The sequence below is a fragment of the Lepidochelys kempii genome, chromosome 1 (genome assembly GCF_965140265.1).
Source record: "Lepidochelys kempii isolate rLepKem1 chromosome 1, rLepKem1.hap2, whole genome shotgun sequence".
Classification (NCBI taxonomy): Eukaryota; Metazoa; Chordata; order Testudines; family Cheloniidae; genus Lepidochelys; species Lepidochelys kempii.
The window spans coordinates 199,122,195-199,146,433 of record NC_133256.1 but is presented as its reverse complement, the minus strand read 5'-3'; the positions used below and the strand labels follow the sequence as shown (position 1 = coordinate 199,146,433).

The 24,239-nt window shown below is 45.6% G+C and overlaps 2 protein-coding genes across 2 annotated transcripts; one reads left to right on the top strand and one right to left on the bottom strand.

Annotated features, from left to right (window-relative positions):
* Positions 1–1,475: 1,475 nt before the first annotated feature.
* RMP64 (ribonuclease MRP subunit p64) lies at positions 1,476–19,665 on the top strand. Its single transcript, XM_073308363.1, has 9 exons — positions 1,476–1,577; positions 2,788–2,942; positions 3,877–3,953; positions 8,184–8,315; positions 8,671–8,748; positions 10,727–11,082; positions 11,991–12,052; positions 12,524–12,753; positions 13,307–19,665. Exons 1-9 carry the CDS (start codon positions 1,478–1,480, stop codon positions 13,725–13,727), a joined length of 1,611 nt encoding a protein of 536 aa, XP_073164464.1. The 5' UTR covers positions 1,476–1,477; the 3' UTR covers positions 13,728–19,665.
* TAF13 (TATA-box binding protein associated factor 13) lies at positions 16,163–23,846 on the bottom strand. The gene is made up of 4 exons (XM_073308410.1): positions 23,751–23,846; positions 22,350–22,428; positions 21,470–21,567; positions 16,163–19,503 (listed from the first exon to the last, which is right to left on the bottom strand). Exons 1-4 carry the CDS (start codon positions 23,775–23,777, stop codon positions 19,333–19,335), a joined length of 375 nt encoding a protein of 124 aa, XP_073164511.1. The 5' UTR covers positions 23,778–23,846; the 3' UTR covers positions 16,163–19,332.
* Positions 23,847–24,239: the final 393 nt, after the last annotated feature.

The window sequence follows — 24,239 nt, the reverse complement described above, 5'->3', positions numbered from 1 at the left end:
AACAAATCAGATTCAGCATGGAAAAATACAAAATCATCATTGGTGGGGGTGGTAATAATCTACTATACAATATGGGAAGGAGACATCTGGTAATTAATGATGCTGAAAGAGACCTCTGGATCAGTAGACAGCAAGGAGGTGATGTGTTTTCAGAGACATGTCCCATGGGGCAACCACATTCTATATAAGCTGGAGCTTTTGCATTTTATCCACCTTCAGCCCCAGAAACAGTGAGTTGCAATTACCCAACTGGAGGTAATGGATACGTGGATCACTCTGGCCAGATCCTCACCACAGGGAAGGGGTAGTTTCTTAGCAAGCTGCAGGTGGAAGGCTTTTCCTTTTGTTCAGCATTAATGCTTCCTGATCACCTAACAGTAAGGGCACACTTACACTAACAGAGCTTTAAAGGTATAGCTATACTGGTAAAACACTCCTAGTATGGACTCAGCGTACCTTGGCAAACCTGTGACTTCATCAGTATAGCTTATTCCAGCCCCACCCCTCCATTAGTGATGAGACAGGGCCCCCAGGTTTCACACCACTTTGGTGAAAGGTGTCTGGATGCCTGTGATGGACAGACCATGTGGAGTTTTTTATCTTTTATCATTTCCCCGTGTGAGTTCAGTGTAGTGATAGTCGCATTTCACCCACATAGTTATTGATGGGGCATTTAGTTTACTGGATGAGGGACACCATATGCTGTGATAGACACCCGTGGTACCCGTGGCTCTTGAAAGGTGTACCGTGGGGAGCATCGATTATTGTAGCCGACACAGCGATGATATAGCCGCAGGTTTTGCATCTGTTGTTTTGGCAGCGTCTGGTGCTGCTTTGAGTTGTGATGAGGGGGCAGTGACCTGGCTTGGCCACACTGCCCCAGATCCCTGCCATGTGGATGCCCACTGGGGTGATCTCAGCGGGGGCAGGAGCGCCGCCAGCCCTCGCTGTTCAAAGCTCACAAGTTACAGGCCCCTGAAAAATCATGATATTGGCTTACAACTCATGCGATCAAAAAGAAACTAATGCCTGCTGGGTTCTTCGCCTTCACAGCCTTAAGGCTTACCCCGGGGTCCCGCTCTCAAGCTGGGCTCTGCAGCCGGGAGGGCGGGACACCTCCTGCCCTGGGGGCCAGCTCAGCTTCTCCCCCCCATCGCCTGCCTCCAGGAGCTGGGGCCTGAGGCACAAGCCCAGCGGAGGCGGGGCCCTGGCAGCACCCGGCCCACGTGGGGCTCTGGCCTCACCCGCCCCCCGCGCTAGGGACCCCGGGGGCCAGTGGGGCGCCACGAGACTCAGCCGCTCACGAGGAAGCCCGGGGGGGGGGGGCGGGGGGGAAGCCTCGCACCAGGCCCCGCCCAGGAGAGCCTGCGCTTCCCCCGCCCAGACCATTTGGTCCCGCCCCGCCCCGCCTCCTTTCTTGTAGCCCCGCCCCCATATCGCCGCTCTCGGAGTCCCCGCCTCTTCCCACCCCGGCAAAATGGCGGCGCTTGGGCAGGGGGAGGCGGCGTGGAACCGGTGGCGTGTGCCGTGGCCGGCGAGCTGCGCTACGGTGGCCCTGCCGGCCCAACACCCCGCAGGTAGCCGACCAAAGGGCAGCGCTGGGGAGGGGGCCCTGGGAAGAACAAGCACCTACCACCGTCCGCTGGGACCGAGAGGGAAGTTGGCAGGGGCGTGCGTGGGGCTGCACGGGAGGGATGCTGGGGTCGGGGTCGGGGGGGCTGCACTGGAAGGATGCTGGGGTTGGGGGGGCTGCACGGGAGGGATGCTGGGGTCGAGGTCGGGGGAGGGCTGCACGGGAGGGATGCTGGGGTCGGGGTCGGGGGGGCTGCACTGGAAGGATGCTGGGGTTGGGGGGGCTGCACGGGAGGGATGCTGGGGTCGAGGTCGGGGGAGGGCTGCACGGGAGGGATGCTGGGGTCGGGGGAGGGCTGCACGGGAAGGATGCTGGGGTTGGGGGGGCTGCACGGGAAGGATGCTGGGGTTGGGGGGGCTGCACTGGAAGGATGCTGGGGTTGGGGGCTATAGTGGAAGCAGCCTTGGGGAGGAGGAAAGTAGAACTCACCCAGGATATGTGGCGACCCTCTTCCGCCCCCCAATACGTACAGGGCCGTTAGCTCTTTCCCTTCCTGTCTGCAAACTTGAGGCACCAGTACCTGACTCTCAGATCATCTGTGACTCTAAAACACAGCTAGGCGCACACTGCGTGAAGCATGTGTGTGACTGGGATTGTCACGGATCTGGGAATGGATTTTTAGAGGGTCTGATCTAGTAGTTTTAGTCCCAGAGTTCTAAAGGTTTGTGGTTTAAATACAGAACAAAACCTGACTAGACGTGATCATGATTAAAAAAAAAAACCAACCCCCTCCCTCAGCTCACTTCCTGGCAGTTTTATTTCTATTCCCTTGCAGTTTTAGGAACACAAATCCAAATCTATTGGACTAGCTCTAGTGATACTGCCTAAACTAGAACACACAAGTTGCACTGTCCAAGCTAAGTGAAATGGAAAACAGAAGAAGTGGGGAGAAGTAAATGACTTAAAATTCTGTTTTAATGGAACTCCCATGTGTTATATATCATAAGTAAGGACTAAAGAATGTATTGCAGGCAAGAGTAGCAAACTGGTATTTGTTCAAATGTGTTTGAAAACAAGACAGGTAGTTCCTAGCTTTTATGAAGTATGTTTCTTTGGCCCATGTGCTTTGGGACATGGATTGTTGTAATTTATGCTGTCCTAATATGATTTATCGTGTATGGAATAAATAATTAATGTCTCCATTTTTTCCTCAGTGAGATGCCTTCCAGCTGTTATTAAAGGATGTTACAAGGTCAGCACGTTGCTAAAGAATAAAGCTGTGGATGCAGAAGGAAAAGTTTTACATTCGATCCTTTATACATTCCACAACAGAATGTCTCACCATAAAACCTATTTGTCTCTGAAACAGGTCAGCAAGAAGCAGCTTCATGAAATAATTATGGTTGGAATGAGTCTTCTAAATGTCAGTTTTTAGTCCATTGCAATTTTCTCAAAATTTCTTTTGAGGAAGAAATTTGGCAGGCTTGTTTTCATCCCAAAAGTGTGGGGTTTGGTAGTTTCATAACTCTCTTTGCTTGTCTTTAAGATATTGTAAGTTCCACTTATTTTGAACCAATTCTTGCTCCTTTGTAGTCAATGAGAATTCTGCTATTTATTTCTGTAAGAACAATATTTAGACCCTTTGTGTTCAAGTTAAGACCCTAAATAAATGTAATTAGATGTTTTTATCCATTTCATGCTTCTTACAATTCAATAATAATAGAAATACAAATATTTGTGTTCAATGGGTGGGGGAAAATAATCCACAAATTGCCTTTGAAATACAACTTCTGCAAACTGTCCTTGGGAAATAACCGAGTTTTTCAAAGCAGCTTTAAAAAGTGAAGTTGAATATATTTGCTGAATATCAATTAAAAAAAATTTTTTTGGTGTATTTTAGCTAAATATAATAAGTATGCTGCTCATTGCTGTAGCCCAACTGAGGTTACAACCCAGGTTTTCTGACTTCCTATCTATCCACTTGACACACTGCCTCCTTCTGAAGTCATTTGCATTTTTATTTTTGAAAACTTAATTAAATCCCCAAAATAGCAACATGCAACCTACAGGAGTCAGCAGTAATCAACAATCTCTTTGTCCCAGTGTAAATTCCTGTCACAGTAATGTCATAGAGAGATCCCACCACCATTATTTGGATATTTGAATGTACCAACTCAGAAGGTCCACCTACTGCCCCTGGCAGACTGAGAAGGGGAGATGTTGCGTAATTTAATGGACAACTGTTAGGCTAAAAAACTTGTTTTTCTGAAAATATCCACCCAAGGTATTTGTTCTCTTTCCAGGTAGAACAATGCTTAAAGCGTTTAAATCAGATGAACTTGACGGGCTCCATTCAAGACTTGGCGGAGTTGTGTCCCAAGTAAGTTGCATGAAACTGTATATCTTACCACCCATTCTCTTGCTATGTGATACAGTATCTTAGGCCATGTCTACACTACAAACTTTGGTCGACACAAGTTATGTTGGCAGAAAGCTGCCACAGATAGTATATTGCTTGTGCACGTGCATACTTGGCTCCTAGCATCGGCTCTGTGCATACTTACCAGGAGTATTTGTGTCGATGCACAGTGCAGTGCACCATGGGTACGTATCCCAGTGTGCAACCTGCCACCGTCCAGCTCACTGTCTCTTGGGAAGTTTTGACAATGCATGGTGGGGCAGAAATGAGTTGTGCAGGGGTGTCTGGGAGCAAGGGCTCAACTTTTCAGTATGTAACTGTCTCCATCACAAAATGCCATCTATATCCCATAATTTTCTTGTCTTTAAAAAAAAAAAAAAAAAATCCCATGAAACTGCAGAGCCATCTTCACTGTCCACTATCTCCGACAGAAGCATGGAGCCTGCACAGCTCTGCGCTACTGTCATAAGTGTTGCAAGCATAGGACGGATGCATGATCCTCCAGTATTTGCAGAGCCATAAGAAGAACCGAATCAGCGAGGAACTTGATGATTTCTTGGATGACAGATTGCTGTGGGACATAGCGAGAACCAATTCAAGGTTGCTAGTGTCATTCACAGAGCAGCTGCAGAAGGTGAAGAGCCACTTCTGGGCCTGAGAAAGGAGTCCTGACTGTTGGGATCTTACCGTAATGCAAGTTTGGGATGATGAGCAACGGCTGCAGAACTTTTGGATGTGAAAGGCCACCTTCCTGGATCTGTGTGCTGAGCTCGCCCCATCCCTCCAGCACAGGGACACAAAATGAGAGCTGCACTTACAGTGGAGAAGCAAGTGGCAATCGCACTGTGGAAATTTGCAAGGCTGAATTGCCACCAGTCAGTGGGAAATCATTGTGGAGTTGGAAAATCCACAGGAGGGGCTGTTGTCATGCAAGCATGCAGGGCCATTAATTGTCTCATGCTACACTGGACCGTGATTCTCGGCAATGTGTAGGGCGTAGTGGTGAGATTCCCAAACTGCGGTGGAGCAATAGACAGCATGCATGTCCCTATTTTGTCACCAGAGTACCTTGCCATAGAGCACATCGACAGAAAGGGCTACTTTTCTATGATTTTGCGAGCACCGGTGGATCACCAGGGATGCTTCACCAACATCGGTGTTGCCTGGTCAGGGACGGTGCATGACACTTGCATCTTTAAGAACACAGGACTGTTCAGAAAGCCACAAACAGGCACTTTCTTTCCCGACCAGCGGATTACCGTTGGTGATGTTGAAATGCCAGTAGTGATCCTGGCAGACGCAGCCTACGCTTTACTCCTCTGGCTTATGAAGCTGTATACCGGCCACCTCAACAGCACCAAGGAGAGATTCAACTATCTGCTCAGTAGGTGCAGAATGACAGTTAAATGCGTTTTTGGTAGATTGAAGGGATGCTGGTATTGCTCACTTACAAGATTGGATCTCAGTGGAAAAAAACCCATCCCAACAGTTACAACTGTCTGCTGTGACCTGCATAATATCTGTGAAGCAAAGAGGGCAAGTTTGCTGCTGGGGTGGAGTGGCTGTCTGCTGAGTTTGAACAACCAGACACATGGGCTAGTAGAATTGCTCAATGTGGAGCTATATGGCTCAGGGAGGCTTTGATAGAGCACATCAACAGTGAGTCACAGGAATGTGTTGTGGTAGACTGTGCTCTCCCTAGACTTGCTGTTTGGGGCCTGTTAGGAATTGTGTGGTGGTTGGTGTATATCTCTGAATATCACACTGTCAGTGTACTTGTTAATTTTGTGGCGCTTGCTGTACATTTATGATTATTACACTGTAGGTCATTGATCCTCTGAGTTGTTAAACCAACAACAAAGGGGTACTTTCAGAACTGCTAGGCACTCTACAGCATATGTTGTGGTCTAATAAAGATGAATTATTTTCGAAATAATAGAATTTTATTAATTAACAAAAAGTGCAAAGAAAAACCTGCAATTTAAAAGCAAATACATTAAAAACTAATGGAACAGAACTTAAATAGGGGGAAGGAATGTTCATGTCCACTTTACCTACACATACAGCAACTGTGGCTTTCACAGGTCAGTGTATGTGATGCTCTGGTTGTCCTTAATATTCTGTGGGGTGGAATGATAGGGGTAGGGATGCGGCCCATAATGCCATGTGGAATGTTAGAGGGGGTGTAAGGAGGTGCTGCAATGGAGTTCTCCATGGACTACAAAGGGAGGCAAGCCCAGGACTGTTGAACCTATAGGTCCAGAAGAATCTGCAGCATTTGTGTTTGTTGTCAGAGAAGCCCCATTACATCCCAGTGCAACTTCCTCTCCTTTTCCTGCTGGGATTCCTGGGCCTTTGACCTATCTGCTCTTTCCTTCTCCAGGCCGTCTGCAGTGTTCACCCTTCAGGCCCTGTGCTTGAGCTCTGATACAGCACTGGCTTGCAGGATTTCATTGAACATGTCACCCAAAGTCCTCTTCTTTCTCCTCCTTATCTGACTCAGATGTTCAGTGGATGTGGAGCAGGAACCCCTCAAGGCAGCAACGACATAAAATGCACAGAGGTACCATTGTCAGTATATTCACAACAGAAAGCGAAAGTTGAGGTTCAGAACTCCCATCCCTTGCTCCCCTAAAGAATTAAACAAGACACGCTCATTGACACATCTGCTTTGGTGTGCTTGTGCCGGGCGCCACTCACAGCACCAGCCACAGTGAGCGTGGCACGCCGGGCGTGAGGGAAATGAGGAGGGAATTGCTCAGTTTCATGAAACTGTGAGTATAAGGCAACAGCACTGAATACTGGCACCATTTCCCACGCAGAGGGGTGGTGATTTTTAGCTGATATCTCAATTCTCAGGGTAACAGAGAGCACAGCTGCTGCCCGGGCCTTTATGCTGCTACCTGTGTACTGCAATAGTGCCTGCCAAAATTACCACGGAGTGGTGTGAGAAAGAAATAAGGCTGCCATTCCTAGAAACCTTTGGGAGAGGACTGTGGAGTAACTCCATGAAAGTTTCTTCGAGATCGTTCAGGAGGATTCAAGGGCCATCCCTGTGTATAAACAAATTGCTCTATATGGCCCCCTTGCCTAACTCTACAGGGCAATGAAAAGCAGATAACGATGCTACCTCTCTTTGTTCTACTGCTACCTCGTCTCGTATGAGTAAACTAATGAAAAGTCGATATGGTGCCCCCACCTTAACAGGACACAGCTCAGTACATCAGTGTAATGGGAAATACAGTTACACTTACCTGGGTTCCTTCCTCTGCATCGGACTTCCCCATGCTCAACTGCCTGGACTGCAGTGGAATCTCAAACAGGTCCTGATGCTCAGCATAGCTGGGTCCTTGGTCACTTGTCCCTCATCCTTGCTGTTCATGCTAGGGGCCTGTGGCTCAGGCTCGTTGGAGGTATCCATTGTGGTGATGGGGTCTCTGCCAAGTATGGCATGCAGCTCTTTGTAAAGGTGGCATGTCTACAGTTTGGCACCGGATTGACTGTTGGCCTCCATGGCCTTCTGATATGCCTGATGTAGTGCCTTCGCTTTCATGTGGCACTGCTGCTGGTCCATGTCGTACCCCTTCTGCACCCCCCGTGCAATCTGCTCATAGATGTCCACATTTCTACAGCTAGTCTGTAGCTGTGTCTGCACAGCCTCTTCTCCCTACAGGCCCAGGAGATCTAATATCTCCTATGTAATCTGAGCTGGCGCATGTCTGGAGTGTGTAGCAGTCATGTCCAGCTGGGCAACTGCACACAGCAATGGAGAGCTGCTAGGTGTGCTCACCAAGTGGGACAATCAGGGGGCTTTAAAGGGGAGGGGGCCTTCCACTCTCTGTGATCCCTAGGCAGTGGAGTTCATAATTGTGACCAGAGCAGTCTGTGTCAGGCATTGTGGGACAGCTGCTGGAGGACTGTTAAGTAACACAGTGTCTGCACTTGTGCTGCGTCAACCTCAGTACGTCGACCACGGCTCAGCGCCACTTGGGGAGGGGGTGTTACTGTGTTGCCATAACAGGGTGCTTATAGGTGGGAGATGGATTTAAGAATAGACACATGCACAAAGGCACCTAACTTTGTAGTGCAGACCAGGCCTCAGTAAGCATTACCTCCAAGCTGCTAAAAACTTCAGAAGAAAATACAAATGCTAAGTGTAACCACCATCTCCTTACCCTTCTGACAATGTAGGAAAAGTAAATCTGAAAATGCAGAGGAGTGCTTAGTTCCCAGCCAGCCTGTGACAGAAGTGGTGGCGGTGAAGATCTTGGGAGGCTGTAAGCTCTTGCTGCGCTTACTGGAGTGTTGCTGCAAAGCATTTGTGTATCCTTCCTCTTTACAGAATGATTTTCTTAAATATCACTTGCAGCCCTCCCCCATTCAGCTTCATGGTGAGAACTGGATCTACTGTAGGCTCGTAACTGCTGCTAGACTCAGCCAAGCAATTCTTTTTTTTAAATCTATTAAAGAAGCTTCAAGTTGCATGCATGTATTTGTGTTATTAGGTGTGAAATTTGCCATTGCAGCCCCTAGTAAGCCTGCATTTGGGTATCCCTAGCCTAAACAATTGCCAAGGCTATTGCTGCTTGAGGTTTTTTTTAAGGAAAGTCTCTTTGCTCACTGAGTTCCATTGTACATTGTTATAGTGTTGTCTAACCTTAACCAGCTTAATTTCCAGCCTATCTGTTAAGCATCTGTGTTTGGAAGAATACATTCTCTTGAACACCGTGGTTTCAGGATTGTTAAGTAGATTATGGTTTGTACTTTTTGAAAACTAATCTTTACTGTTTTTCATCTGTCTTCTTTTCCTTGGGTACTTTCACCAGCAGATGGCATGGCTGTACTCTGGCCTTTCTGCTTAGTGAGTTGTCTCACCAGAATAGGGTGGTGTAGTCCTAGTCGGTGCCACCTTCCTTCTCTCTTGACCTGTCAGTTTCAGGTGCGACAAACAAGCTGTGTTCTCTTACTGGATATCCTGTAGGATGCTGTAGTGGATGTGAAATGTGCATACTTGGCACTTAGCAAATTTCTCTAACCTTAACTATACCACAATCAGGGTGGTTAGAATTATTATTATTAATACAGGTTTCAGAGTAACAGCCGTGTTAGTCTGTATTCGCAAAAAGAAAAGGAGTACTTGTGGCACCTTAGAGACTAACCAATTTATTGAGCATGAGCTTTCGTGAGCTACAGCTCACTTCACCGATGAAGTGAGCTGTAGCTCACGAAAGCTCATGCTCAAATAAATTGGTTAGTCTCTAAGGTGCCACAAGTACTCCTTTTCTTTTTATTATTAATACAGGGTATTACCATGACACTAATTTAACCATAAATTCCTTTATTAAATCCAAAGGTGAAATGATATTTATAGTTGCTCCAAATGTGTCTTAAATGCCTAAGCAATAACCACACCCATATAATAACATGCAGTTATAAGTATGGAGTAGATACTTACAACAGGAATAGACCCGGGATGCTCAAACCCATGTTGGCTGGTTCCAGCTGCACAGGGCAGGTACTCAGAGTGAACACTCAGCCTGTTATACCTTTATCAGACCCTACATGACTGAAAATTTCTTTTTGATTAAACCAGTTTGAACCACTCTTGGTAACTAGGGTGTCTTCTTTAAGGACTTTCCCTCCTATCTTGTCAGTTACCTTCCAGGTCCAGTTTTTCCAATTAGCCCTCTTCCTTCAAGGCTCTCCCACAACTGCTAACAGGACCTGCACTTTACATGAACTGCAAAACATATATTTTCTTTAGCCAAGTTCATTTCACTCTGTATATACCTATCTATACTACATGGTGTCAGTTTGCCACAACATTTTTTAACATCTGGGATTTTCCAGTAACCAATCTGACCTGCCTCATGCTGAAAATAAAATTGATAGAATGGAGCCAGTCCTCAATGCTCCTGATTCTTTCAGTGAAATCATTGTTCCAGTCTCTTCACATCATTGTTTCATGTACAAAGTGTGCAATTAGACTGAAAAAAAAAATGTAGATTCTCTTGCATGGCATAGCTCCATGTATAATAAATTGTATAAGAGCCGTTTGGAACAGGAAAATAATTTTCCAGTTGACATTGAAAAGGAAAGTGTATCATATCAAATAAGTAGGCCCAACTGTATTGAATTGATGCAAAATGTTTTGGTGCATGAAAGAATGCCCGTTAAATGGGCTTGGCTGGATGTTACCTGGGAACCTGCTAATTCCCAGGGTTTATGGAAGATCCACAAGATATAGTGCTAGGGAAGAAAAGTGGTTTCTGGAGGGTGGGTATTGGATGGAGACTTATAGAGTGGAGCAAGTCCTGTCCTGTTGCCCCATGCTTAGGGTTGCCAAGCTTCCAGGATTGTCCTGGAGTCTCCAGGAGTTAAAGATAAATCTTTTTAGTTAAAGATTATATCATGATGAAACCTCCAGGAATAGGTCCAACCAAAACTGCTAACCCTCCCTTAGGCCAGAAATCAGCATTGAGGAAGCAGTTTACATTGGGAGGTTAGGCTATTTGTAGGGAAGAACCAGTTTCGAAACACATGCAAGGAAAGGTGGTTGGAGAGCATGAAGTCAGGACCCAGAAGTGTCGGGGGCAGGAGGGAAGAGGAAAGGGACTTCTTTAGGAGAAAAGGGGAGGGAGAGGCAGGTACAGGATTAGTGTACTTGCTTAGTGAATACAAGTTAAACAGCTTGTGTCTGCAGCTGGCTCATGCCCATGTGTTTATTTTCCCAGGATTCTTTATAGGTGTGTATTACAAAGCCTCATTTCTTTATATGGGGTGTTGTCTGGGTTGCTGCAGGAGGTGTCCAGGACCCAGCAGATGCCTTATATTAAGGGGTTTACCTTCCCTTCTGAAATCACTGAGTTTCTGGGACCCCTTTATTTGGAGATTAAGAAAAGACCTAAAGTACTTGCAACAAAAAAGGCAACTGGGTGGCTGAACAGACTGTTCACAGGGCCTGCAGTAGCATCCAGGTGCAGTAAAGAGAGAGGCCTGGCAGCTCCCACAAGGGGCAGCAAGAAGATGATGAGCATCCAGCGCCCTATTGACATTGGGAAGCCGGTTCTGGTGAAGAGATCTAATAAAGGTAAAGAGTTCTGCTATAGTATTGTTGGTGGGGAGGGCCATGTTTGCAACATGCCCCTAACCCTTAGGTTCTACCTAACTTGCATAAAATCGAGTAAATCCTGTGGCTCAGGGATACGACAGGTCCCAGCATGAAATGCTTCATTTTAAGCTTCTCTGTGCCAGGTATATGCTGGGATCTCTTAACAGAAGAGTGGTAAGAAGTGTGCTTTGGCCTATGTTTCTCTTTCACGTCCTCTTTTGAAGTGTAAAGCTTTGCAATTTTGTTACTGTTTTTCTGGAAATATGTGAGGACTTTTGGTGCGGGGGGAAGTGTGTTAAGTAATGCTTTGCACTTCCATGGTGCGGTACAGTACAGGATCTCAAAACCCTTTACAAAGATGAACAATTTAAGCCTCTTAGTAGGTCTACATAGTAGACAGCTCATTCTTATCATTCCTCCTCCCCATTTTATAAATGAGGGGACAGTGAAGCTAAGTAAACTGGCCAAGTCCCACACAGCAGAACCTAGATCTGTGCTTTAACCACTAAACCTCCCTTCCAGGAGGGCTGGTGGCAGAAGCCAAAAGCATCAAAGTGCATGAATGGCTTTCTTTATCCACCTAATTTTTCTGTGTTGCTTTCTGTGAATCTCGCCATCCATTTTGTTCCTTGCTCCTAGGTGGCTGAAATGTATCTTGCATCTGGATCCTTTGTTCGCCCCTCTTTGCATTGCCAGCTGGCAATGCTGAGCCCTGGTGTGAGCCAGTTGTTAGTAAGCAGCTTACGGCCCGATGTCTCCTGTATGGCTATGCAGCAGACTGAACAGCTGAGCTGGGGTGAAACTGCAGTTACGGAAAGGACTCTTACCAACATGAACTAACTCTTCCCATTTTTAAGCGACAATCTTTTCTTTCTCTCCCTCCCTAGGGGAGCAGTTGGGATTTGACATCAAGACGTTATGTAGGCAACTTAAACCCAGAGTCCAAAAGGTTTGTATGGCTTAAATTAACACACGTTGTGTCTCTTAAAGAGGACATCAGGGCTCCAAAGGCTTTTTCTGTATGTTTGTGATGGAAAATATTCTCTTCCCCTCTGCGTTGCCTGTCCCTGGTACTTTGAAGCTAGTGGCTTCCAGGGCTCTTTCCCTGGCTTACCTTGTCTTAGCTCCTCAGACTGGCATGGAGGCTTTGCATAGACGATGTAGTTTATCCTTTGCTTGCGGATCTGAGTGCTTTACAAATGTGGGTATCCGTCTCCATTTCACAGTTGGTGCTAGAGATGGGAATTGAACTGCAGTTTCCTGAACTTAAGTCCCTTGCTCTTAACAACCAGACCACTGCGCCTCGGTGCAGTAAATGATGTTTCTTTAACACTAAGGATCTGAGCTTTTCTCCTGTTGAGGATCAATTGGACACTGATTTTTTTTTAAACACTAATTTCTTCCTTCATCTTTATTTCAGGATGTAGACTTCAGACTAACACTTTCTGAAGCAAAAGCAGCGAGATCCCAGCATGCCAAATCCCTTGTGTTGAGGTTTAGAGAAGCCTGCTCTTTCAGAGAACTGTCTGAAGCACTCAAAATGGCTGTTCACTGCTGCAAAAGCAAAAAGCTCAAGTCAGAAGCTTTCTTTCTGGGAACCAAACTTTTGAAAAGCAAACGGCTGCAGCATGTGGAGGCTCAGGGCTGCAGGCAGGTGTAATTTAACATGGACTTGTGGTTTTCTGGGACACCACTTTACTGTTCTTCAATATATCCTACTATTTAGGTCTTACCTATGTGGGAAAATTGTATTGGCATCACCTAAGTGTTGACTTAAAACTAATGTAGCTAGGCTAGTACAAAACCTTGAGTGGCGACTGCTGTTCTGGTATGAGTGGGGTTTTTGGCTTAAGATGACAGAAATCAGCTATTCTTAAACGAAAGTTAGAGTCCACCAGTGTGCAGTTGCTTAATTAAATTATTCTGTTCACTCATCTGCAGTGAGGCTTTTATAAATGTGTATGAATACTTTCTACACTGCAATAAGATGGAAGGGTGGGCGAATATTCTTTCTACCTGGGATGGTGATTTTTTGCAAGCCTGGGCTTATGATTTCCAAGATGCTTCAATACCTCTGAGTTGTGAGGGAAGAAGGGAAATGTCCCAACGCTGGGAGGGTTGAATTTTGCCAGAGCAGAAACCCTTTTGTTTTTTCCCCCTTCTCACTGAAGAATTGCTTTGTTTTTCCCCCTTCACCTTAAAGCTTGCAGAAAAAACTGGGCTGTGTTAAAGCATCTATCTGCAAATACCTTCTCTCTGGCTTGCAAAAGGCACGTTGGCCAAAGCAGTACCACAGAGCAAGTTCCTGGCAGCAAAGGAAGATCAAACTGTCTAAAAGGTCAAAATCTGTCTCAAAGAAGACTCCAGAGTTTGTTCAACAAAACACTTCCATCCTTTTTGAAGACAGTATGCCTGGTGCTGTGTCCCTCTTTCCTGCTCAGCAGTGTGAGTATTCACTTCACTTAAGAAAAGCAGGAGACTGTAGTGCTACCAAGCATGTTAGAGAACAAGACAAAGTGGGGACCTCTGAACCTGTGGCGTTGGAAAGAAACCCTGGACCTACAGTGAAAGGGGCTAGTGAGAACAATGATATTGATGACATTTTTGCAGCAATAGGTGTATAACACTGGTGTGATATGTGGGTGAGTCACTGTAGTACAGAGGTCCCCAAACTGTGGGACATGCCCCCCCAAGGGTGGGTGTGGAGGAACATTGGGGGGGGCACAGTGGGGCCCAAGCCAGTCCCCATGGGGAGTGGGGGAAGAAGCACCACCCAACCCCACTCCAACCCCTCTGCTCTGGCCCCATGCGCAGCCTCAACTCTACACCCGTCTCACCCCTAGTTTTGGCCCCTCCCCAATCCTTGGCCCCTGGCTACTGCTCTGTTCCCAGCCCTGGCCCGAGACCCGCACCGAGCTGCAGCCCCAGCCTTGGCCCCCTTACCTGTGTTTATCTCCACCCCCCCCCCACCCCAGGAGCTACAGCCCTGCTCCTGGGCACATGGGGTAGGGGTGCACAGAGCAGTGTATGAACCATGAAAATTTGGGGACTACTGCTCTAGAACTCCACAGTCTAGCTTTTATAACTGCCTTTAACAATGTTTCTAATAGTTTCCTTTAGGAGACCCCAACCCATCTTCTTAAGTGTTAATCTCTGTAATCCACATACTTAATTTCCCCACAATAATTGGGGCGGCGTGGTGGGGGCTAGTGAGGCTGCACTACAGAAGATGATGGTCTTACTAAATGTTTCTTTGCAAAATGGTATTTTAGAGGAGATATCTCAGATGGACAGTCCAATAAATCTTCATGGGTGAGAGGGCCTTGCTAAGGGAACAGTGGTTTATTTGATGCGTTTTTCATCTCTTCATCTCTCTTTAGTCCTACTGCATGACAATGAGAGACCTGTCTTTATAAGTGCTGCAATCACAGAATGTAGTATAAAACACCATGTTAGAAACCAACTAGAGGACAAGATTCCTCTAGCGTGTGGAAAGAGCCAGGCCACCTGCTTCTGGCTATCAAAGGAACCCCTCCCTTGCCTTGAGTGAAGATTTAAAATACTTTCTAAGTATTTGTAGTGTTCAAACAAGCCAAGACTAGGTTCAGTCACCCCTTTAATATTTGCTGCTAGTACAGAAGCCAAAATGTCTTTGTATTGTCATGATCCTAGAGGGAGGACAGCAGTCTTTGCCATTCTGATGCCTAAAGCATATGGGAGCACATAAGCTGGCTCCTACAGTGTTGCCTTCAGCCAGGAGTACATGTGTCCTTGGAGTACACAGAGGTCTTCCAGGGGGTACATCAACTCATCTAGATATTTGCCTAGGTTTTAACAGGCTGCATAAAAAGCACTAGCAAAATCAGTACAAATTAAAGTTTTATACAGATAACTTTACTATACACTGAAATGTAAGCACTATTTATATTCTAATTCATTTTTTTACATGATAAAAATGAATCAGTTTTTCAGTAAGTGTACTGTGCCTCTCTTGTATTTTGTCTGATTTTGTAAACAAGTAATTTAAGTGAGGTGAAACTTATGGGTACTCAAGACAAATCAGACTCCTGAAAGGGGTACAGTAGTCTGGAAAGGTTGACAGCCACTGCTTTAAGCTACCCAAACTCCAGTGCTTGGCCAGATCTGAAATGTAGGTCATACAGTGAGCATGCATTCCTGCTGGTGCTGTGAAGTTTAAGCCCCACCTGTAAGAGTGATCCATATAGTAAGTCTAGTAGTCAGGGCTGGAGGTACACTGTAGAATAAGTGTCACAGGGGTTAGGGTTTCATTGAGAACCCCAGTTCTGAAAGATGCTTACCTATTTGAAGCGCTGATTCGGTGCATAAAACAACTCAGTCTGGAGGAAGAGGTGAGCTGATGTTTCAGCTTACACACAATGTAGCTGAGGCTACTTTAAGGGTAGTAGCCAACTATAGTGCACTGAAGTAGTCTAGCTGCAGCATGATTAAAAATAAGTGTTCTGCCTTCATTCATCAGAAGACACAAATCCACTTCCATGGAGTTATTACACTGCAAAAGGCAGGTACAGATTAAGCTTTTCAGTAGAATATTCCATAACTCAGTGCTGGACATAGCTTAAGAAGCAGCTTTCAGCTCAGAAGGCTACTTTCTGGGAAAGATACAAGTAACTGAAAATAAGGATGGAGAATACATGAGGAGCTGACCTGTGGTCTGTTTAGTCTAGTAAAGCCTATTTCTACCAGGGACCAGCACCAGCTGCTTCAGAGAAAGGTGCAAGAATAATAGCACCAATCAATCAGTTATGAAATACTTAACTTCACTACTGCTCAGAGGCTTCCAAGCAGCATTGAGGTATTTTGTATTTATTTGTATGTACCATAACTCCTTGCTTAATGTTGTAGTTATGTTCCTGAAAAATGTGATTAAGTGAAAGAATGTTAAGTGAATCCAATTTCTCCAAAAGAATTAATGTAAATGGGGGTTAGGTTCTAGGGAAGTTTTTTGTTTGGTGGAAAATTTTTTATATATATATATATATACACACACACACACACATACATATACACACACACAGAGTACAAGTCTTAAACAATTTAATACTCTATACAGCAATGATGATTGTGAAGCTTATAAGGGAACATTGCACAACTTTAAACAAGCATGTCCCCCCATTGATCAGCAATGAAACAATGTTAATGGGGATGACTAAGTGAGGAGTCACTGTACAAATACATACAGAGCAATGGTCCATGCTGAGGACAACTTAATTTATGGTCCTGCTTCTATATCACTGCTGTACAGGAGTAGTCTTATTGAATCCAATGGGACTACTGTTCATAGTTACATGTGTGTTCCCAGGATCAAACCTTAAGTGCCAGAGGAGGGGGGAGGATGCAATTTTTTGTTTAAATACTTTCTCTGGTCAGTTTCCTGTAAGTATCACAGCAGAGTAAGGGGGGGGGGGGGGCAGCTGATACAGCAGTAACCAGGATGCCACTGAAATCTTGGATTTATCACAATGCCCCAGTGATCTGTTTTCACCTAGAAGAATGTTGGGGGTATATGAAATACTCTATTATACAGGACCTACTACAATGGGGTGCTGGTCCAAAACTGGATCTGCTAGCCTTATAATACACAAAATAATCTAGGTGCTATTCCTCCTTAAAACCAATCTTTACAATAGTGCCCACAAGAAAAATAAAAGGTAGCCCAGAGGATGGAAGAACAAAGCTACCCCATCCTATAAGTCTCCTACCTCACTTCAGCACAGACACATTTACATTTTATACAGCACCATCCCCATTGGTGTTAAGTATTCAAATTAAGTCACATTACCCATGCATAAAAATGCCCCCCCCCCCCCCCCCCCCAAGTTTTGTGATCTTATTTTCTTTGCATACAAGTTAAAATTTCTACAAAAGTCCTCTAGGCAGGAGTGGCCAATCTGAGCCTGAGAAGAAGCTAGAGTTTACCAATGTACATTGCCAAAGAGCCACAGTAATACATCAGCAGCCCCTCATCAGTTCTCCCCCCCAGCACCTCCCCATCAGCTGTTTCTTAGCATGCAGGAGGCTCTGGGGGCAGGGGGAGAGGAGGAGCGAGGGCCTGTGGCAGAGCCAAGGGTTGAGCAGTGAGCACCCCCCTGGCACAGTGGAAAGTTGGCACCTGTAGCTCCAGCCCCTGAGTCGGTGCCTATACAAGGAGCCACATATTAACTTCTGAAAAGCCACAGGTTGGCCACCCCGCTCTAGGCTGTTATTTACAAGGTTAAATGCTACGTTCAGGCACTAGGCTTGAGTAGTCCTGCAGCATAATACAGCAGGCCAATCTTGGAAGAAGCTGTCTATTTTAGTGGCTTGATTGGCTTCCCCCTGAAATTCTCTTGTCACGTAGTAAACTATAATTCACACTTAACACCTTTCTTTTAGAAGATCCCACACCACTTACAAGCTATCACTACACAAATCACAAAACGATGTCACCAGTGGGTTAGAGCAATGGTTCCTAACCAGAGTTACGCATACCCCTGGAGGTATGCAGAGGTCTTCGAGGGGCTACAAAAACTCATCTAGAGATATTTGCCTAGTTTTACAATAAGCTACATAAGAAGCACTAACGAAAACAGTACAAACTAAAATTTCATACAGACAATGACTTGTTTGTACTGCTCTATAGACTACACTGAAATGTAAATAGTGATATTCCAATTGACTTATTTCATAACTATATGGTAAGTGAGAAAGCAATTTTTCAATAATAGTGTGCTGGGACACTTTTGTATTTTTATATATCTGATTTTGTAAGCAAGTAGTTTAAGTAAGGTGAAACTTGCCGTCCACAAGACAAATCAGACTCCTGAAAGGGGCACAGTAGTCTGGAAAGGTTGAGAACCAATGGGTTACAGGGATAAATATGGTAATGTCTGCTGTTTCAAAAGGGGCACCATAGGATCTGTAATGTTCCTATCAAACAGGCAGGACTTCTGTTTATGGCCTTCTGCAGGAGATCCACGCAGAGTAAAATATACGGAATAATGTGTGTCTTAAGGATGAAAGGTAAGTAAACTGTAGTGGAATTTAAACCTAGATTTGAAAGGCTCCCTTTAGTGTAATGTTCCAAACATTACACCAGCTGTGAAATGCCACAGCAGCTGCATCTTCCACCAGTACAAAGAACTATTAAATTATTTCTGACTGAACAGAATCATTAAGCTTTATTATGCCAGAAGGAAACTGGAACCTGCTGTTTATTCATCCCTGGCTGCTTCCTTCTCTTGGTTAATAAATGCCTGAAAACCCAGTTTTGTCTTTCTAGACTACATTATGTGGAAAGAACTATTAGAGTGCAGTTAAATCTAGGGGAGGTGAGCCTAGAGAGTCACAGCTAACTGAAGCTAAATCCTAAAAAGTCAGCATCCTCACTAATATCTGGCAGCGTGCACACAAAAAAAGCAAAGCCATTTCCATGAAAATCATATTTTAGATTAAAACTCCATTGAGACTACTGAACATGCAGCATTTTAGTGCAAATAAATTCTTGTTCCTTATGTGGAAATATTCTCACATGCCTTGAATATATTTAACATCGCAGACTCAAAGCAAGAGGAGTGAGTGAACTGTTAAAACATTTTATTATTCATAAATACCCCCTTATAAAGAGAAGACGTAGAAAAAGCAGAAGTTTCAATACTTTGGCTAACTACACTGTTTAAACCTCTCCAAACATAATGATGTTCAAACACTAATTTTTCAGTTATTCCTTTGAAATCAACTTGGTGGATCAGGTGAAGGATATATGAATCTAATGAGAACTGTGCACAGTCGCCAAGCATCTCTTCTCATTTAGCTTTCTAGTCAGTCATCTGGTACATGACAGGCTGCCATAGCTCAAAACAAAAGGTGCGACAAACAAGCATGAAGAACTTCTAGAACACTTCTAGTTTGAACTCCCTTGCCTTTTCTTAAAATAGCATAAAAAGAATATACAAAATATTAAGATACATTTACAGGCTTATCTGGCAGTTCTAACCAGTAAATGCTGCTTTAGACACTTCAGCACTGAAATCCATCCAAAAAAAACCCCCAAACAAAACAAAACCCCACACACACACAAACCCCACAAAAACAAACTGAAAGCAGTAGGGGTTAATTTCTCAGTATTGAAAAAAAGAATTGCTTTTTAAAAAAAAGTATAGGGATAACATGTAGCCATAATGTTTACCATCTCTGCACAACACAAAAGCATCAAGATCCATAGTTTGCTTCATCAAAAGCCTTCCTGGCTCGTTTCAGTTCTTCATTCATAGTCAACAGGTCTTTTACTCTAGCAAACTTCCGTGGGTCTTTACGGATCAAAAAGACAATATCCTCAACCTGTACACGACCCTGCCGTCCAATTGACATTGCCTTGTGTGTCTGTTTAAAAAAAAGTAGTAAATGATTTCACTGAAAGTTATGCTTCCTTTTCCCTCTTGTAAGTTACCTTACACACTTTTTAGATGGTACACTGACACTTTGGTTCTAACAAGCCAGGCTTTGCACTTTTGAAGAGAAAACCAATAGTTCCAGAGATTGAAAGCCACCATCCTAGCTAAACTATGGTCAGGAGAGCCTTTCTAGGTGGTCTATGAACTACCTTTCACACTAGTAAAAAAAAAAAAAAATCAGTCTTTTATGCAGCAACATTACCTACCAGTTATTTACTATTTGCAATACCATAGCAGCTATGAGCAAGATTCATGGACCAGGATCTATTGTGCCAGTCAATATGCACCCCACTCCAAAACTCAAATAAATAAAATCTGGAAATCTTATTTCGTGGCAACTCACATATAAGTGCTACATTGTAAGGTGCTTTGTCATAAAAAAAGTCACAAACATAACATAAAATTCACAGCCAAGCCTATGTCTGCACCCTGCACAGCTGCTTTGTGCCTTCACTGAGTGCGTGTGCGTGTAGTGAATTGTCATCTAACTTGCTGATGACACCAAAATCAGAGTAGCCACAAGTGCACAGGAGGACAGGCCTAACTTGCAAAATAATGTAGAAATAGAGGAGTAAACTCCTGTATCCCAGGAGAAGAAAACACACAGCTCAGTTAAAAAAATGGAATCCAGGAATCCCTGGCTCAGGGCAACAAGGCAAATCTTCTCTTACAACAATAGAAATGTGAGCCAATGCCCACACAGAGCATGCAGGACTTTTCCTTTCCCTTTAAAAGTATCATCTAAAAATGCTATACACACTGTTGAATGCAGAATCTGATGAGGTTCAATAAGGATAAGTGCAGGGTCCTGCACTTAGGACGGAAGAACCCAATGCACAGCTACAGACTAGGGACCGAATGGCTAGGCAGCAGTTCTGCAGAAAAGGACCTAGGGGTGACAGTGGACGAGAAGCTGGATATGAGTCAGCAGTGTGCCCTTGTTGCCAAGAAGGCCAATGGCATTTTGGGATGTATAAGTAGGGGCATAGCGAGCAGATCGAGGGACGTGATCGTTCCCCTCTATTCGACATTGGTGAGGCCTCATCTGGAGTACTGTGTCCAGTTTTGGGCCCCACACTTCAAGAAGGATGTGGATAAATTGGAGAGAGTCCAGCGAAGGGCAACAAAAATGATTAGGGGACTGGAACACATGAGTTATGAGGAGAGGCTGAGGGAGCTGGGATTGTTTAGCCTGCAGAAGAGAAGAATGAGGGGGGATTTGATAGCTGCTTTCAACTACCTGAAAGGGGGTTCCAAAGAGGATGGCTCTAGACTGTTCTCAATGGTAGCAGATGACAGAACGAGGAGTAATGGTCTCAAGTTGCAGTGGGGGAGGTTTAGATTGGATATTAGGAAAAACTTTTTCACTAAGAGGGTGGTGAAACACTGGAATGCGTTACCTAGGGAGGTGGTAGAATCTCCTTCCTTAGAGGTTTTTAAGGTCAGGCTTGACAAAGCCCTGGCTGGGATGATTTAACTGGGAATTGGTCCTGCTTTGAGCAGGGGGTTGGACTAGATGACCTTCTGGGGTCCCTTCCAACCCTGATATTCTATGATTCTATGATCAACCCTGGAAGGATGAAGGGTTAGTGACTTCTGGGGTGCAAATCAGATGATTAATCAGCCAGTTACTGGATTAGTTCAAGACATTTATTAATGGTTTAAATTTATGTAAGTTTATTTTTTTTAAATTATAGGTCTTTTTAGTGAAAAATAAAAAAAGCCTACTTTTAGAGTCTTTAGAAAACTAAACCATTCCCTTCCACTGATCTTTTTTTAGAAAGGGCTTTCCTAACCACTGTCCATAACTAAGAGTTATTTGTTTTTAAATGGACTGCTCTTTCTAGTCATTACAGTCCAGAAACAAATTAAGCAGATTTTTTAATATAACTTACCATCTCTGTGATGAACTCTATCACCAGGTCTTCAAGAATATCTACCGATTCTGTGTAGGGATTCTGGTCATCTCCAAACCCATACATCATACATCTTACTGGGGAAACAGAAAACATAGTATGACTGAAAGAGCTCCCTCGTTCCAGCTATGCAGCAGACTTAGCAAATGCAACAAGTTCTTCAAACAAATGCAAATCTACAAGTCTGTGCAACCCAAACATGATAGAATTGTGGTAAGAATGACATGCAGATGCCATGTGGCTGTTAACAGAAACCATATTAGCAACAACCATTTGAAATACATACAGTACATGTAGTACTACCGGAACTATGCTTGACAACAAACTCTAGGATCAGGATACTGGATTAGATGGACCTGGGTCTGATCTAGGGTTGCTGTTCCTGTGCTTCCAAAGAACAGTTTCTATAATGGTGATTAAAGTGATTTGTAGTTCAGAAAGCAATCTAACAAGTTAAAAGGGCTTCATTTTTCAGCTGACAATGATTTTCAGCATCCTAGATCAGTCACCAGAACTTAACGTAAGGTGCTGGTCTCCAAAATGAACATATTGAGGGATCATATTCCCTGTGGTATGGGTGCAGGGACTACACAATCCAAATTGTGACTCTAATTAGGCAGCAGGACAACCTGTTGCCTTCTTTACAGTTACAAGTTATACAACAATACTCCCACAGAGATCCTGGGGGCCTGTCACCTTGACTGGCTTATTTCAATTTACAGCTACATCCTCATTTAACAGACTATAATCCCCAGAAGAGTGAAGGGTACCCTGGTATGCCATAAATGTCGCTCTCAGAGATCCTAGGGTGGGGGGTCCTTACTGACCCGGACAAGGAGACACACACACGTCGACTCACGCTCTTTGGAGAACAGCCTCTTCCTCTTGCCCTGCCCACCATCTGGGCCTCCTCCAGCTTCCTCAGTGTCTTCTTCAAACTAGCGTGAGGCAGACACCAGAGAGGGAGATCAGACAACAGCACAGCAGACAGGCCCAGGTGGTCACACAACCCAAGCCCCTTCCCTCTGCTCCCCAACATCTCAACCTCCCCATAAGGGTCTCCCAAGCCACCCCAGAGTTACAGTGTGGGGGGATATATCTGTCTAATTATGAATTCCATTTGAGCATGAGAACTATTTGTACTTAAGACCTAAAGTAGAGCTCTGTGAAACTCAAAAGCTTGTCTCTTTCACCAAGAGAAGCTGGCCCAAGAACCAGTGTTGCTAACTCATAATTGTGTCACGACTGTCATCAGAAGGATTGTTTTCCTTAAAGCCCCAGCTCCTGGAATCAAGTGGTTGTGTGATGATTTCAGCCTTCATTCTTAAAGAAAAAATAAGTTTCTAGCCCTTCTGGCTATGGAGAAAGCCTCAAAATGTGACCCCAGTGCAGGCTAAAGCCTCAAAAAGCAGAAGGCAAATAAAAAGAAAACCAAATCTAGTATTTTTACATGATCTCATGATTTTTGGTGAGCCTGACCCATGATTGTTGAACGTTTGGAGTTAGCAATATGGATTTAACTCAGTCACCTTGTCTCTCACTCTCTGTACTCACAACAGTCAGCCTGGGAGGGAGCTTCCAGTTTGTGGCAGAAAACAGACTATGTCAAAAGCTGAAACAGGACCATAAACCTTCAGTAGCACAGATGCTGGAACTAGGGGTGCCACACACCCCCGGGGGCTTGAAGCGGTTCCCATGACACGCAGGGTTTACAGCCTGGTTCAGGTTTCAGAGTAGCAGCCGTGTTAGTCTGTATTCGCAAAAAGAAAAGGAGTCCTTGTGGCACCTTAGAGACTAACCAATTTATTCTCTAAGGTGCCACAAGGACTCCTTTTCAGTTTGGTTCAGTGGCTCTCAACACCCCCCACTATACACATTGTTCCCGCTCGGTAGCCCTACCCGGGCTGGGCAATGGGGACTCCCGGCTAAGCCAGTGACTTGCCACATCCTCTGCCAGCACCCGTGTGTGTGTGTGGGGGGGGGGAGTGGAGTGGGGGGAGGGTGCGTGGTACAAGCTGGAGAAGGGCGGCGGCGGCCAGCACACGCGAAGCAGCCGGGAAAGGCCCCAGGTTGATCTTCAGAAAGAGACACTCTCCCGGCGCCGCTGCAGCCGGTCTCTCCGGGTCCCCGCCAGACGCGGCAGCCAGACCCCGGCGATCCCCGAAGTCGTTTCCCGGCAGGGGCCAGGCCGGGAACGAGAGACCTTCCGTTGGCAGGAAGGAGGCACCAGGGTCCCCCAAGCCCTAGTAGCTTCACTCACCGGCGGATCCTCCTCCTCGTCCGCCATGTTCGCCGCAGCCTCGCACTTCCCCTCTGGGCGGCGCCATCTTGTTGTACGGCCCCAGGCCCGGCCCCGCCCCCCGCTGCTTCACTTGCCCCGCCCCGCCTAGGCCCCGCCCCGCGCCCCGCGGCTAGGTGGGTTAGCGCCTCGCTGCTGTTGCTGCCTGAGGCAGGCGGGCGGCGAGCCCAGGCTGCCGGGGCCCGATTCCCCCCCCCCCCCTCTAATATACCGGAGCGGGCAGGACCCAGAGCCCTATTGCCCTGGTGTGTTCAGCAGTGGGGGAGGGGCGGATAAATACCCAGCTAGGCAGAGCCCCTCCAGTCCCCCCCCCCCCCCCGGACGCGCCGTTCTCGGGAGGGGAGAGATTCTGCCACCGCCACCAGCAGCTCTGGGGCGGGAGCCGCCCCGCTCAGGGGCTCCCGCGGGCGCAGCCTTTCAGCCGGGGCGCGGGTTCGATTCCCGGGAGCT